A 15,313-nucleotide genomic window follows, 5' to 3' on the forward strand; every position below is an offset into this window, starting at 1 on the left:
TGTCCGCCCCGAGCACCCCTGGCATGGCTCTGTGGACGTCCGGAGGCTGCACTTCCGCCCCCAAGCACCCCTGGCATGGCTCTGTGGACGTGTCCGGAGGCTGCATTCCTTGGCTGAGGAATGGCTGTGTCAGAGGGTGTGTGCGTTTTCCATTTGGTAGCTGTTCCCAACGGGCTCTCCACGCAGGTCGCCCAGTTAAACTCCTACCAGCTGTGCATGGGGCGAGGGAGGCCATCGGCTCAGGGCCTCCGCCACTCCCCAGAGGGGGTGGCTTTATAAGGTGACACTCAAGGGACAGAGGTGTGGTCTCTGTCTCATCCCGGCTGTCCCCACCGCCAGGGTGACGTGCTGTGTGGGAGGTGGCGGTCATCATTTTGGCCGTGAGCCTCTGTGTCACTAGCCCCTTTCAATAGTGACCCCAGGTCACCGCCTCCAGGCTGCCCATGGAGCCCTCAGGGGCAGGGCTGGCTCTTGGGGTTGGTGATGGTGGGTCCCACTCAAGGAAAGGGTTAGACCTGGACCTTCCTTGTCGGTGCCCCGTCCTCTGTCCCAGGCGGGCTGTTCCCACACGCTCCTCCCGGAGCCGTTCCTCGGGGTCACCTGGACAGGTGTGCGACGGGGACGCAGAGCACAGCTCCCAGAGCTCTCGCCTTCGGCGCATTCTGCCTCTCCTCAGACGTGACCCCATGGTCCCTGTGTTTGCACCACGTTTTATGGCGGCCAGATTCCCTGTGTGCCAGCCCGTCGGTGGAGAAGTGTCCTTTGCCCCAGACCCAGCCCTGCCCCTCCCCCGCCAAGCCCCCATCCACAGAGCCTCAGGCACTGGTCTCCCTCCGCAAGGAGCTAGAGCAGCGGTTCTCAGCCTGTGGGTCGCGGCCCCGTTGGGGGTCGAACAACCCTTTCACGGGCCGCCTAAGACCATATATAATTACATATTGTTTTTGTGATGAATCACTATGCTTTAATGATGTTCAATTTGTAACAATGAAAATACATCCTGCATATCAGATATTTACATTACGATTCATAACAGTAGCAAAATGACAGTTATGAAGTAGCAACAAAAATAATGTTATGGTCGGGGGTCCCCACACCGTGAGGACCTGTGTTAAAGGGGCACGGCGTTAGGAAGGTTGAGAACCGCTGGGCTAGATTCTCTCTGTGGATGGTCCCTCTGGCCGGGCGTGTCCTGCGTGCAAGAGGGGACAGTCTTTGCCAAGTCTTGTCTGCTTCTCGAAGCCCCTAGGCTACCATCCAGCCCGCTGCCCGGTCCCTGCACTACTGGTGCCCGCAGGGCATCCGGGCCCTGCTTTTCTTGACCAGTCAACGGGGCCACACAGTTTTGACTGATGCACGCACATGCTTTTGTGGTGTAAACGCAAGAACACCATCCCGGCAGCACCCCTGAGAGGGCAGGGCCCCTCCCCTCGCCTCCTCACCTGGAACCACCGGATGGGAAGGAGGGAGCCCTTCACCAGCTGAGAGGGGCAGCGGGCGGGGCGCGCCGAGGCTGTCGGGATTCGGGGGTGGCGTGAAGCCGCTGAAGCCCCCCTAGCCCAGCGGTCCCGCAGCTGCACGGGCCCTGAGAAGGGGGGGCGGAAGCGGGGGGCGGTGGCAGGACCTCACCTCGTGCTGCCCTATGCTCCCAGGTCAACCTGGCCTATGCCTACGAGACCAAGGACGCACTGTGTTTGGTCCTGACCATCATGAACGGGGGCGACCTGAAGTTCCACATCTACAACATGGGGAACCCCGGCTTCGAGGAGGAGCGGGCCCTGTTCTACGCGGCGGAGATCCTGTGCGGCCTGGAGGACCTGCACCTGGAGAACACCGTCTACCGGTGAGCGGGTCCCGCCTGGCCTCCCGCCCGCGTCTGAGTGGGTGGGGATGGGCCCGAGGCCCGATCATTGTCCTCGCAGGTGAGGGTGCAGACTCCCACTGAAACAGGGCAAGTGCCCAGGGAAGCTCGGGGGAGCCTGTTGGCCGTGACCTGGACCAGCCCCAGGAAGACCTGGGGGGTGGCCACCACAAGCAGGCCTGCGTCCATCCACACCGCCCGACGTGGCAGGCCCAGGGTCCAGGTCCTGTGAGCAGCGCCCCGCGTGAGGCTCAGGGCCAACGTGATGGCTGGTGCTCACCTGGACCACCGCCTCCCACACTGCCCGTCACCCTGGGCGGGGCTTGTCTCACGGCCTCCACAAAGCATCTTCACAATCTGAAGATGGACTTCTGACATAGTCCGCCGTCTGTTTAAATGGTGGCTGATCTGGATATTTTGGTATGGAAGTTACTTCACATTTTTAAAGGCATCCAGTGGGATCTAATTGCTGTAGCAAGTTGATTTCCACCATCGTCTATCTAAACATGCATAAAGCCCTTTAATGGTGAGGAACTTCCTATCATTTCCTATTCCCCACCTCCCTCACAAAATGTTATTATAATGTAATATATTTTTTGCCTAAGACTCTTTTATTGAAATATGTGGATGCATGTAAGATTTTTTTTTTAATTTTCTATGATCATAAGGCTCTACATGTTCAAATAATTTCTTCTGTTGAGTTGCCGTTATAATTATTACGACTAGATCCCACTTCTGATCAGGCCCAGGGCTTTTTATACCTGGAGCAGGACCCCATAGTAATTCATCGACCATCTCCCCAGTTATGCCTTTGTTTGGTTTTCACTCAAGTGAGAAGGGAGTCGAACAGTTTTCCTAAGGGTCAGAAAAAGAATCCTCCACCTGAGTGCCCTTCATTTACAAAGACGAGAAGGCAGCTCCGAGTCCAAGCTGGCCGCTCGCCTGGCCTCTCCTCTCGTGGGCTCGGGCCCTGCCCACCGGCCAGCTGGCGTATGGAAGCCCTGGCTCTTGCCCTTATTTGGGATTGTTAACACATCAAAAGAATGCAAATTAAATAACAACAGCAATAAAATGTATTTTGTAATGAATAACCCCATACAAATACCAATCAGCACTTTGGGGCCCACTGGACAGGGCAGTCACCACGCCCGCCCCGGGGACAGCTGCCGCCAGTTCTATAAACAAAGCCAGTTGGTGGAGAACCAACCCTCAGTCCAGAGCCGTGGACTGTTTGCCCAGCGGCTTACCTGAGCGGCACACGCCATCCTACTGGCTGTTGGTTTACCCTTGGGGAGACCTTTTACTAGGAAAACCAGACACCCCTGCTGCCTCTTCCCCCTCCTGGGAACTAACGGAGAGGTTCCCTCTCCTAAGAGCATGGTGATGTCATCAAAGGGAAGACAGACGCTGGGGTCGGGAGGAGGTGGCCACGCCTACAGCCAGGCCTTCCAGCGGTGCTCTCCTCCCACTGTAGCTCAGCTGGAGTTGGGGAGGTGCCAGGCTCCTGGGGGCCCATTCCCAGGGGTTCTTCCTCAGGGGGCACCTTCCTCTTCCCTGCAGTTCTCTGTGCCAGTTCTGCAGCTGGTACTTTGTTCTCAAGTGTCTCTGCCTTTATTCCCAGGCCCTGCTCTGCCTCCTGGGCATCCTGAGACCTGGGTGGGAGGGGGGGCCGTCTTCCCAGCCCTGGAGGGGTCTGTCACCACCCAGCCAGCGGTGTTCTCGGGCCTGGCGGCTGGCAGCGTGTGGAGGAGCCAGGACCAGCCTTTGCCTAACCTCCTTCCTATCACTCTCCAGCACGGAGAAGATGCCTATGGCACAGGGTGGGAGGAGAGAGATCAGCCCAGAGACCAGACAGCCCGATGTGGGAAGGGAACACTCAGGCCTGCCTGCCCACGGGGCCAACCCAGACGCCAGGGTGCCCTTGCTGCCCAGATGCCCACACTCACATGCCTGTGGTCTTTCCCTTCCAGGGATCTGAAACCCGAGAATATCCTGCTAGATGATTACGGTAAGTCAGGGAGTGGCCGGGAAGGTCCTTTTCCTGCTCTAGCTGAGGTGAGCATCGCAACCCAATGCAGAGGGCCTCTCGGAGACTCACCACCCTGGGCCCACAGGGAGCAGTGGGCAAGGGGGAGGGGAGGAGCCACTCCTCTCCTCAGCCCTGGGAACCCAGAGAAGACCGTGGGCATGGACAGAGCTCCTACGAGGAGAAGAAGCAACTTGGCTGGGCAGAGGGAGAGAGAGAGAGAGAGAGAGAGAGAGAGAGAGAGAGAGAGAGAGAGAGAGAAGGAAAGAGAGAGAGAGAGAAGGAAAGAGAGAGAGAGAGAGGTGGGGGGGATGAGATGAGGTGTCCAGGATTTCAGAGACGTTGGGCACATACTGGCCTCACACAGTTTCTCTGCTCTTCATCTCCTTGTTTTCAATGGAAACATGGGTCCTGCCAACGTAGAGGCTTGACGACGGGGGTGAGGTTCTGACAAGACAGCTTGAGGGGAAGCTGTTCTGTCAGCCACAGCCAGAAGAACATGTGTTCGTCATTAGTGTTCGTGCGTCGCCATTGTTACCGTCTCACACGGATGACAGGCAGCCACGGGAACCCCTCCCAACTGTTAGCCTCTCACACTAAAGGGTGGGAAACAGTTTCCTCATTTTCAGTCTGACTAGATTTGCCCATCTCCACAGAGGGGGCAGGGCCAGCAGTCCCTGTGCCCATTTTACAGATGACAAGATTAGGGCTCAGAGGAGCCAAGCTGCCAGGGTCACCCAGCAATATCAGTGGGGAGCCGGGATCAGAGGCCAGGTCTCCTGAGTGTGTTGATGGCCTGGCGATGCTGCCATGGGGAGCAGCAGGCAGAGGGTCCCGGGCCTCGCTGCCCCTCTCAGATGAGCCCAGTGTCCACTGGGGTTCCTATCCTTCTGGTCTCAGAGCCACGCCCACCTCTGACCTGCATCCCCGTGACGTGAATCCACGTGCTCCCTCTACCTTTCCTGCCTTTGTCTGGGGCCAGAGCTGGGGGCCTCACACAGCTCCGACCTGGCCGGGGTCCCTGTCACTGGGCCTTGCTCAGGTCCAGGCTGTGGGGGCCCCGGCACTCACCCACAGGGGGAGGGGGAGTGGTCCTGCCTGCAGGGTCATGTGTGGCTGTGACATCCCCCTTGTCCCTGGTGGGCCACCAGGGGAGACAACACAGAGGCTGATCTCAGCACAGTCGTCTCTGCTTTGGGGGTTCAGTCTGGGACCAGGGGCTCCAATCCATCTCCCAGTCTCCAGGGGCCTGGGCATCTTCCCATCTTTTTTTTTTTTTTTTTTTTTTTTTTTTAAATATATTTTATTGATTTTTTACAGAGAGGAAGGGAGAGAGAGATAAAGAGTTAGAAACATCGATGAGAGAGAAACATCGATCAGCTGCCTCCTGCACACCCCCCACTGGGGATATGCCCGCAACCCAGGCACATGCCCTTGACCGGAATCGAACCTGGGACCTTTCAGTCCGCAAGCCGACGCTCTATCCACTGAGCCAAACCGGTTTTGGCCCCATCTTTTTTTTCCAAAGGGAGAAAACAACCTCCAAAGACCATCTCGGCAGAACGGGGAATTGCTTCCCAAATTGCTTTATAATTTTTCCCCTTAAGCAAATTTTTGCAAAATGTCAGGAGAATCTCACATTTTTTCCGTGAAGCAATCCCGGAATCAGGCCAAGGCATTTGAAACACCCTGACCTCAGCCTTCCAAGGAGCCCATCAGCGCTTTGCATGAGGCAGGTTGCCCGCGTCCAGCGAAGTGCAGGCGGCCCCGCATCTGTGTGTTTCCGCCTAAAGGGGAGTGACTTGCCACGTCCTCTGACACCTGAGTCTCCCAGGGCCTGCAGTCGCCCTGAGACGGTAGATCGGGGTCCCCCTCTTCCTGCCCGGGGGCACGCCGCAAGTCTAAGGCCCTGCCCAGGGTGGTCCAGTGTCACATGACTGTCCCAGGGTCCCGCTGACCCTGCCCTTCCCCCTCAGGCCACATTAGGATCTCTGACCTGGGCCTGGCCGTGAAGATCCCCGAGGGAGACCTGATCCGAGGCCGGGTGGGCACCGTCGGCTACATGGGTGAGTGTGGGTGCGGCCCCCTCCCCCCCAGCCTCCCACGTGGATCCCTGGCCTCATTGTGCCACTCTGATCAGAAATAGGGTCCCTTCTGACGGTGGGAGGTGGGCGGTCTTAGCCAGGCTGCGTGGAGCCCCAAGTGTGACTGGACTAAACCCAGTTATCTGCAACCCCCACCTCCAGCCCACCTGCGTCTAAAGCCAGTCCACTTCGGGGTCAGTGGCCAGGCTGGCACACAGCGATGCTCAGGAGGAGGCCCCATTAAAGTCAGGGTCCAGTGCCTGATGGACAGCCTTTTGGGGAGACCCATGACAGGAGGGAGGCCATGAGGGGGCCAAGCATGACTCTAAGCAGAGAGCAGCCTGGGGCCCTGCCCTGCCCCCCCTGAGCCGACTCCCTACCGTCCTCCTGGGGCTGCAGGGAAGAGACCTAGAGCTACATCCAGTCCCTGGCACCTGCTTCCAGTGAGGGAGGAGGAGCTGGACCCGGCTGGCATGAGTCACAGCCCAAGTCGGGCGCCTGGGCCCTGCTGCCACCAGCGGCCTCTCACCTCGCTCGCTCCCTCCTCGCCCAGCTCCCGAAGTCCTGAACAACCAGAGGTACGGCCTGAGCCCCGACTACTGGGGTCTGGGCTGCCTCCTCTACGAGATGATCGAGGGCCAGTCGCCGTTCCGGGGCCGCAAGGAGAAGGTGAAGCGGGAGGAGGTGGACCGCCGGGTCCTGGAGACCGAGGAGGTGTACTCCCCCAAGTTCTCCGAGGAGGCCAAGTCTATCTGTAAAATGGTGAGCTCCCGGGGCCCGCTGTCCTCGCCCGGGCTGGGCCACTCCTCTGCGGCCCCAGCCTGACCTCTGCAGCCCCTGCCTGACCTCTGCAGCCCCAGCCTGACCTCTGCAGCCCCAACCTGACCTCTGCAGCCCCAACCTGACCTCTGCAGCCCCAACCTGACCTCTGCAGCCCTAGCCTGACCTCTGCAGCCCCAGCCTGACCTCTGCAGCCCTAGCCTGACCTCTGCAGCCCCAACCTGACCTCTGCAGCCCCAGCCTGACCTCTGCAGCCCTAGCCTGACCTCTGCAGCCCCAGCCTGACCTCTGCAGCCCTAGCCTGACCTCTGCAGGCCCAGCCTGGCGTCAGAGCCTTGGGAAGGAAGATGGGGCTGGGCCTGCCACCTGTCGTTTGCATGTGGGACACTCAGGGAGGGGCAGCATGCACACATGCAAACACACACCGGAACCACCTGTGGCTGGACTCCTGCCCACCTGCCCGGGCCTCCGAGGAAACAGGTGGTCATGGCCGTGGAGGTGGGTGGGGGACCGGAGGAGCGAGGCGGCACAAGGCGGTCGGCGGGGACGTGGGCTCCCAGGGATGCTGGAAAACCCGGCGGGTGTGCTAACAAGACTCGGTTCTGTCAGGCGAGGTCCGTATGCAGCGGCACCACGCTGGGTGAGGGATAGCGGAGGGCGGCACCATGTGTCCCAGGTCGGGGTCGGGTTCAGAGAAGCAGGTCTGGAGAGACGCCCCCAACAGGGACGTGGGATGTGCTGAGAGGGCAGAGGGCAGAGGCACAGAGGCCCCTCCCGGCCGGCATCATGGGCTTTGGCACATGGCTCTGGGGCACCAGCACTGGGCGCTGCTGTTTCTCTGCTGCCCCCTGGTGTGCCCTGAGAGAAAGGCAGCGGCCACGCCTGCGGGTCCTGGTGTCAAACCCATGTCCCGCATCTTCTGTAACCGGCAGGATGACCAGAGGCCTTGCTCCGTCTTCTGACAAATGACCCTGTGCTTCTTCTGTGTCCTTCACCGCGTCTCTCTGGCCTGGCAGCCAGGCCGGCCCTGCCCCCTCCAGGCACCAGCTCAGGACACAGTAGGGCAGTGATGGCGAACCTATGACACGCGTGTCAGAGGTGACACGCGAACTCATTTTTTGGGTTGATTTTTCTTTGTTAAATGGCATTTAAATATATAAAATAAATATCAAAAATATAAGTCTTTGTTTTACTATGGTTGCAAAGATCAAAAAAGTTCTATATGTGACACGGCACCAGAGTTAAGTTAGGGTTTTTCAAAATGCTGACACGCCGAGCTCAGAAGGTTCGCCATCACTGCAGTAGGGCCTGGCTAGAAGGAGACCATGGAGCCCCGGGCAGCTCCAGGCCCACCTGCCGGCCTGAGAAGGAAGGCCTCTCCACACACAGCCAGGAAGCTGGTCCCTGACCCAGATTCTGTCCCTCACCCCGTCTTGGCGGCCACAAGACCTTTCCCTGCTCCGGGGTCCAGACATGCATCTCACTGCCCCTCCCCACCCCCCCACCCCCAGTCCTGTCTCTAGGCCAGTCCTCAGCCCACCTTCCTTAGGCCCTGCTGAGTCCCAGCACTGGTCCCTCCCCTCCCCTCCGGCTCCCGTCCTCTGGCCCCTCGGCCTCCCTGACCCCCAAGTGAGCAGCTAACTTGTGTTCCTCTGACCCCATGTGTTACATCCATGGTGCCTCCAACTCTAAACATGATCTCGCTGAGGCCAAACCCTCAGTGCCCTCTCTCCTTCCCTCCCTCCCTCCCTCTCCACCTTCCTCCCTCTCTGTCCTCCTTCCCTTCTTTCTCCCTCACCCACCCCCAGGGGTTTGCACTTGTGAGTTGAGTAAATGAACCAGAGACCTACAGACCGAGCCCTTGCCCTTTGTCAGTTCCCTGTGGCAGAAGTCACCCCAGTTCAGCAAGTGTCAGTGGGTGCCCCGAGTTCACGGGTGCTGGGCATGTGGTCCCGGGGAGACACAGACAGGAGTCTTGCTCCCCCAGGGGCTCCAGGCATCCGCGCTGTGAACGCGGGACCACAGAGCTCACAGCGGCTCAGGAGGCGCTGAAGCGAGGCCTGAGCAGGGCCGGGCGGTGTCTGTCAGGCACCTGGGTGGCACAGGCTGGAGGAGGAACACCGGGGAGTCCCAGGGACACCCTGTGAGGGAGATGACCACAGGCCTGCCCTGACGGAGCGACAAGGCTCCAGGCGTGGCCTCACGGACTCTGTGTTGTCACAGCTGCTCACCAAAGACGCGAAGCAGAGGCTGGGCTGTCAGGAGGAGGGGGCCGCGGAAGTCAAGAGGCACCCCTTCTTCAGGAACATGAACTTCAAGCGCTTGGAAGCCGGGATGCTGGACCCGCCCTTCATTCCAGATGTGAGTAGCTCCCCCAGCCCAGACAGAGCCTGTGCCCTGTTCCCAGCCTTGCACTCACCGAATGCCGGTTCCTGGCCTCGAACCCGGGGCCAAGGAGACCCGTGGGCAGGCGGCGGCCTCTGCCCTCCGGTGACAGACATGTCACCAGGGCCGGGGGCCCTGCATCCATCCTGGAGTCGCCTCCTCCACGAAGTCCTCATCCTCAGACCTACAGGCCCCAGAGCCCCTGGGAGGCTCAGTCCCAACTTTGAGTTCCTGGAGGGGAAGGCCTGCCTGCGTCGTCTCTGTGGGTCTCAGCAGAGAGCAGCCCCCAGTGCGTGGCTGGGGGGAGTGAGATAAAGATATTACCTCCAGCTCACGCGCCCTTACAGCCCAGGCACAGGCGCTCCCAGAGCCCGGCCTGCAGGAGCGGGGACAGGCCTGTGGGGCGTGGGACTTTTCCAAATTCCTAAGCACCAGCCCTGGGACCCAGCCCGGCCCGTCTGGCTGCAGAGCCTGGTGCCCAGCCCCTTGGTGCCCCGTAATGTGAGGGGGTGGGGAGGCCCCCCCGGGAGGTGCCCGTGGCTGCGTGTTCCTCGGGGCTGGGCCTGGGAACCAGCATTCGCTCTCTGTGGTGGGTGGCCCAGAGCCCCAAACAGAAAGGACTTTGAAAAGTTTCCCCGTCCCAGCCCTGGGGCCTTTGGGGAACAAAGACTGTGTGATGGAGGAGCGGGCTGCAGGGCGCTGAGGAGGGTGAGCTCAGGGATGGGGTGACCGGCACGCAAGGCCTGAGGGCAGCAGGGCCCTGGACGCTCCGAGCTCCCGTTCCCCGGCCGGGGTCCCGTTGGCAGATCCGAGAGGGGGCAGCCCAGGTTCCCGGGTGGGGGTGGGGGGCTCAGGCAGACGCCCCCTGTTTCCCCCATCAAAGCCCCAGGCCTGGCTGGGGACGGTGGCGCCTGGCGGGGCCTGTGTGACCACTCGCTCTGCCCCAGCCCCGGGCCGTGTACTGTAAGGACGTGCTGGACATTGAGCAGTTCTCCACCGTGAAGGGCGTCAACCTGGACCACACGGACGACGACTTCTACTCCAAGTTCTCCACGGGCTCCGTGCCCATCCCCTGGCAGAACGAGGTCAGCGCCGGGCGGCCGCCTCGCCGCCGGGGGAGGTGCGGGGAGGGCGCAGGGACGGCTGGGTCGGGGTCCCGTGGTCTGCTGGCATCATGAGTGGGTCAGAGGGAAGAGGCGGCCAGTTAGACGACTCGAGAAGTTCGGCTGGAAGGGAGGAAATGCAGCCGGGGCACAGGCACGGGGCAGAGTTGGATCAAATGAGATTGAAATGATGGGGCGGGGGAGGGTCCAGAGCCCTGGGAGGGGGAGGGTCCAGAGCATGTGGGTGGCCTGGGCTGGGGTCGAGGGAGGAGGAGATGGCTGTGGGTTTGGGGTGCCGACTTCTGCTTTCTCAGGGGAGAGGCAGCGGGCGGGCGGGCACCGTCTGGGTCTCAGCCCCAGTAAGACGGAGGGCGGTGTGGGCCAGGGCTCGGCGCTGGGACTCTGTTCACCCAGATGACGCCGCTGCCCGTGTTCTTGCTGCGTTCCTCCAGATGATAGAAACGGAATGCTTTAAGGAGCTGAACGTGTTTGGACCTAACGGTACCCTCTCACCAGACCTGGACCGGAGTCACCCTCCGGAGCCACCGAAGAAAGGGCTGTTCCAGAGAATCTTCAAGCGTCAGGTGAGAGCCCCCCACCCCCACCCCCCGGTCCTGGTGGGCTCAGAACGTCCTCAGGGTTGAGACCAGAATGCAGAGCCCACCTGAGTGTGGGGCCCGGGGACTGGGAGGCAGCAGCAGCCTGGAGGGGGGCCAGGCAGCTGCCTGCAGCCCCTGAAACCCACTGGCTGAGGGGCCCCAGGGTGGAAGGGGCAGGGCCTTTAGCAAGCTTTCTCCACCTCGGCATACTGACCTTTTGGGAAGGGGGAGAGATAGATAGAAACATTGATGGGAGAGAATCATTGATCGGCTGCCTCCTGCACGCCCCCTGCTGGGAATCCAGCCTGCAACCCAAGCATGTGTCCTGACCAGGAATCGGACCGGGACCCCTTGGTTCCTAGGTCAACGCTCAACCCCTGAGCCACACCGGCCAGGCTGGGTTAGTTCTTCGTCATGGGGGCTGTCCTTTATGCACCGGGTGATACTCAGCAGCCGCTCTGGCCTCCGCCCTCCAGATGCCAGCCGCACCCCCACCCGCTCCTGTTGTAGAATGTCTCCCTCCAGACAGTGTCCCCGGGGAAAACTGTTGGAGAACTGCTGCTGGGTCCGGCCAGGTCTGCAGCAAGGTTGCCGGCCAGCAGCCCTGCCCCGCGGCCCTGTCTTCCGGTTCAGAGGCCCCGGTGGCCCCCGGGCCGTAGCGCTGGGCTCGGCGGGACTGACCTGCTTTCTCTCTCCCTCTCCCCTGCCCACTCTCCCAGCATCAGAACAATTCCAAGAGCTCGCCCAACTCCAAGACCAGTTTTAACCACCACATAAACTCAAACCACGTCAGCTCCAACTCCACCGGAAGCAGCTAGTTGCCGCTTGGCCCTGGAGTCCACGTGGGACAGGCTAGACCCTGTCCTTAGAAGCAGAACTTGTGACCGGCGGAGCGTCCACTCCGGATGGGTGGACGGGGCAGCCCGCCCGGAGCCGGCGAAGGAAGGAGGCGCCGCCCTCGGCACGGAGCCTCGGGCTCCTCAGGTGCCACTCAGGTCTGTGCAGACGCGGCCCCCGAGCCGGGCGGACTGGCTTTGTCTCTGTCGACTATTGCAATAGAAATCCAATCGGATACGACGACTTGCACGTATTTTAATAGCATCATAACTAGAACTGAATTTTGTCTTTATTATTTTTAAAGGAAAGTTTTGTAAATTTCTCTATCGCCTCAGTTTACATTTTGTATATTTGTATTTAAATGAAAGTCGGACTTTGAGGGTGTATATTTTCTGTGCAGCCACTGTTAAGCCATGTGTTTTCAGACATTTTAGAGGGGGCGGGGTGGGGGGGGGGATTTACCAAAAAAAAATGTGACTCAAGACTTCCACAGCCTCAAATGAGAAAACGTTTTTATTAAAGGTAGAAAACGATTCACGTTTCACCTCGAGAGGGTCGGTTGCATCCATCTCTCTAACCTTTGCGGGGCATTGCCATCACCCGCTGATCACTTGGAAGAATCAGAATTAAATGCTCAGAGACGCACCTGGGACTGCACCGCCTGCCCGGACGCCCTGTGCGGGGCCCGTGGAGTGGCCTGGGGCCAGCTCCGTGGGATCCACACGTCTCCTCGTTGCCTCGGCCCCGGCCCCCTCTTCCTCCTGCGAGACGGCCGTGTGCCGCGCCGGCGCCTTCAGCATCTTCTCTGGGCCCCTTTCTTTCCAAGCAGGTTCTGACTGTAAAGCCAGTGTGTCTCCCAGAGGCGCGTGTCTGGGGATTTTTGTTTTATTCTATTTTAAGAGAAGCGTAGCAACGATAAGGAGTAATCATGGAGCCCCCGCCCCGCCCCCCGTGTCCCAAACTTTTATGGCCCAAGGGGCACTGGAGTGGGGCCACTGGGTCACCCTGAATAAGTCTCGAGAAGGGAGGGGCTTGCCAGGGACTCCGGGCACAATCCTTAAGTCATAGGGGTCATAGGGCCTCGAGAGCTGCCCGGGACCCCACAGATGCGTGGGCCCAGGTGGTACGGACAGCGCGGGCTCTCCAAGCAAATGGCTGCCCAAGGAGAGGCCCGGCCACCGAAGAAGCTCAAGACCAGCTCACGGTCACCTCCTGGGAGAGGGGCACAGGGGCCAGCTCTAACCTGGGACCACAAAGTTCCAGGCACAGGTGGCCCCAGGAGCCAGTGCCTGGCCTGGTCCTAGGAAGCCGCTGGCTCCCCTGCCGTCTCCAGAAGGTGACAGGAGCAAATCCGTCCTCGCCACGCCCTGCACAGGGTGAGGTCTGCAGCTCCCCTGCTCCCCTGCTCCCTGGCTGAGTCCCGGGGGACCCAGTCGGCCTCAGTGGGACCTGGCCCAGCCCAGGCAGCTGCAGGGCTTCTCCTGGTCTGGGCCCTGCACCGGCATCTCCTGTAAAATGCAGGTTCCAGGCTCCACCCCAAACCCAGAGATCTGCAGCGTTCCGAGGCGCTGCCGGTACCGCTGACGCCCTGCGGGTGTGAGAGCCACGCCATCGGTGGGCCTTGGGTGTGATCATGCAAACATCGCTCAGGGGGCCCAGGCAGCCTTGGGTGTGAGCGTTAGGGGGGAAGCTGCGAGCATGTCAGCCAGTCTCCAGGCTCTTTCCCAAAGCCTTGCCCATGGCCCTGGGGCCGCGGCTCGAGAGGGGCCTGATCTTGGGACGGGCATTTTGAGGTCATTTTACAAACAAATGGGAGAGAAGAAACAGTGGGCTTCCCGCCAACCCCTTGAATGCACCATGTTGTTTCTTTGAGACCTGGCTTGTCTCAAGAGGCTGCCCCACTTCCCTCCGGGGGCTGAAGACAAGGCAAACGCAGAGAGCTACGTTCAGTTTCACAGGAAGCAGACACTCTTCGGCCCATACGTCAAGGCCCCCGAGCTCTTGCTGGCCGTCTTTCTTCATGACGAGGACAGTCCCCAGCCACTGTTTCATTTCTTAACCCCAATTCTCAGGACCCAGCCCTGAGCACACGGACTGGCGCTGAGAAGGCAGCCTGTTTTCATACCTGAGCCCACGCACCGTCCGTCTGTCTGCCTGTCTGTCGTGGGGAGTCCTCCAGGAGCGAGGGACACAGATCTGCGTGGCCAGAGCTCAGACCACGAAGTGCAGGTCCCTGGTGGCTCAGGCAGCGGGAGCCTGTCCCGAGAGCGCCCACGGACACAGGTCGGGCCGCCGGCCTTCTCTCCCGTGGGGCCCTTGGCTCCCCCAGAGAAGGGAAGCGAATTCAGGGCCTGACAACCGGCCTCCTCCCACCGAGCCCAGTCCCCGCGGGTCCTTCCTGTCCCTGACCCTCCCCCCTCCGCCGCCCCTTCTACCCCCACTTGTTTCCTATAGCGGCATTTTTAAAAAGGTGTTTTTTAATTTAAAAAAACAACAAAACACAACACCTTCCCACCCACCCACCTGTCCGGGACGAGGCGTAGCCGGACGGTGAGTGGGTTTAATCTTCTACAGCCGCTGAGCTCCCTCAGAAGAGCCGTTCTTCCTCCAAGCGTGACATTTCCTCACCGGACGTCCTTGGACGTCGTGCCTTCGAGGAGAGACAGGGTCTTTGCAGGAGACGAGCTGCTGTCCCCGATGGGATGAGGGACGAGTGCTCACCCTCCCCCGCCCCCCAGCTCTCGTGGCATCACGAGTGTCACGGGACCCGGCCCGCCCTCGCGGAGGAGGCCCCGCAGCCCACATCGCTCTGCTTCAGGCCGGAGCGTCACTTCACTTCCAAGGCCGCGAGCTTTGGGCGGCTCCCTGGCCCCGTGGCTCCGGTGGCCGTGTCCCAGCTGCCAGGCCGGTTTGCTGGTTTCCTCACGAGCTGCTCTCACAGAGGGGACACCCAGCCTGGGGGATGGGGGGGGCCACACCGCGCAGAAGACGGCAGCATGGCCCGGCTCTAGGCACACGCGGTCGCTGGGACACGAGGCGTGAGTTCTGGGGACGTGCGTGGCGTGGATGGCACAAGGGGGGTGTGGCCGCCCCAGGCAGCCCGCCCACCAGGGAGCCCCTGCTCTTCCACACCCTGTCCCTCCCCCAAAGGCTCAGGCCACCAGTTCATCTCCCACCGACCTTCCCGCGTGGGCTGCCGACCCAGACCTCAGCGCGGAGGGGACGCGCCTGGCCAGGGGAACCTCGGCCACGGACGAGCAGGAGTCCCCCGCGGTGAAGCACCGCTGCCCTCTCGGCTGCATGTGCTCTGTCCCCACGAGCTGGCGCCTTCCGAGGGCGCCTCTCCCGCGCTCAGGCCGAGGCAGGGCCTCCTCACCTTCGAGCCCCTGCTGCCCAGAGACAGTGTGAAATGGGTGCGTTTGGAAGTTCGGAAGCTCGGAGCTGTGAGTGGGGAAGGCAGAGAGCTCGCTCCTCCCTGAACCGAGCGGCGGCTTTGGACGGCGGGCCCACGGGACAGACCCTGCTCGGCCGCGTGTCTGGTCTGGTCTGACCTTCGAGGCTTGCGCTGCAGACAGTGGTCAAACCGGAAAAGCTGGCTCTTCCTTGGGCAAAGGCAGTTCCCGAGAAGAATCTAGATGCCT

General features: G+C 60.9%; 1 protein-coding gene across 2 annotated transcripts in view; it reads left to right on the top strand.

The window, feature by feature from the left end:
• The window catches only part of GRK5 (G protein-coupled receptor kinase 5), a 176,810-nt gene extending 164,280 nt beyond the window's left edge, over nucleotides 1–12,530 (top strand). For both annotated transcript variants that reach the window (XM_081104802.1, XM_081104803.1), the window contains 8 exons: nucleotides 1,650–1,840; nucleotides 3,829–3,866; nucleotides 5,861–5,950; nucleotides 6,522–6,730; nucleotides 8,972–9,109; nucleotides 10,081–10,218; nucleotides 10,689–10,820; nucleotides 11,555–12,530. In XM_081104802.1, the coding sequence (XP_080960928.1) occupies nucleotides 1,650–1,840; nucleotides 3,829–3,866; nucleotides 5,861–5,950; nucleotides 6,522–6,730; nucleotides 8,972–9,109; nucleotides 10,081–10,218; nucleotides 10,689–10,820; nucleotides 11,555–11,653 (1,035 nt within the window). In that variant the 3' untranslated portion in view covers nucleotides 11,654–12,530. The remainder of the gene's footprint in view (nucleotides 1–1,649; nucleotides 1,841–3,828; nucleotides 3,867–5,860; nucleotides 5,951–6,521; nucleotides 6,731–8,971; nucleotides 9,110–10,080; nucleotides 10,219–10,688; nucleotides 10,821–11,554) is intronic.
• Nucleotides 12,531–15,313: the final 2,783 nt, after the last annotated feature.

Source organism: Myotis nattereri (assembly GCF_964212035.1).
Source record: "Myotis nattereri genome assembly, chromosome: 13".
NCBI classification, from domain to species: domain Eukaryota; kingdom Metazoa; phylum Chordata; class Mammalia; order Chiroptera; family Vespertilionidae; genus Myotis; species Myotis nattereri.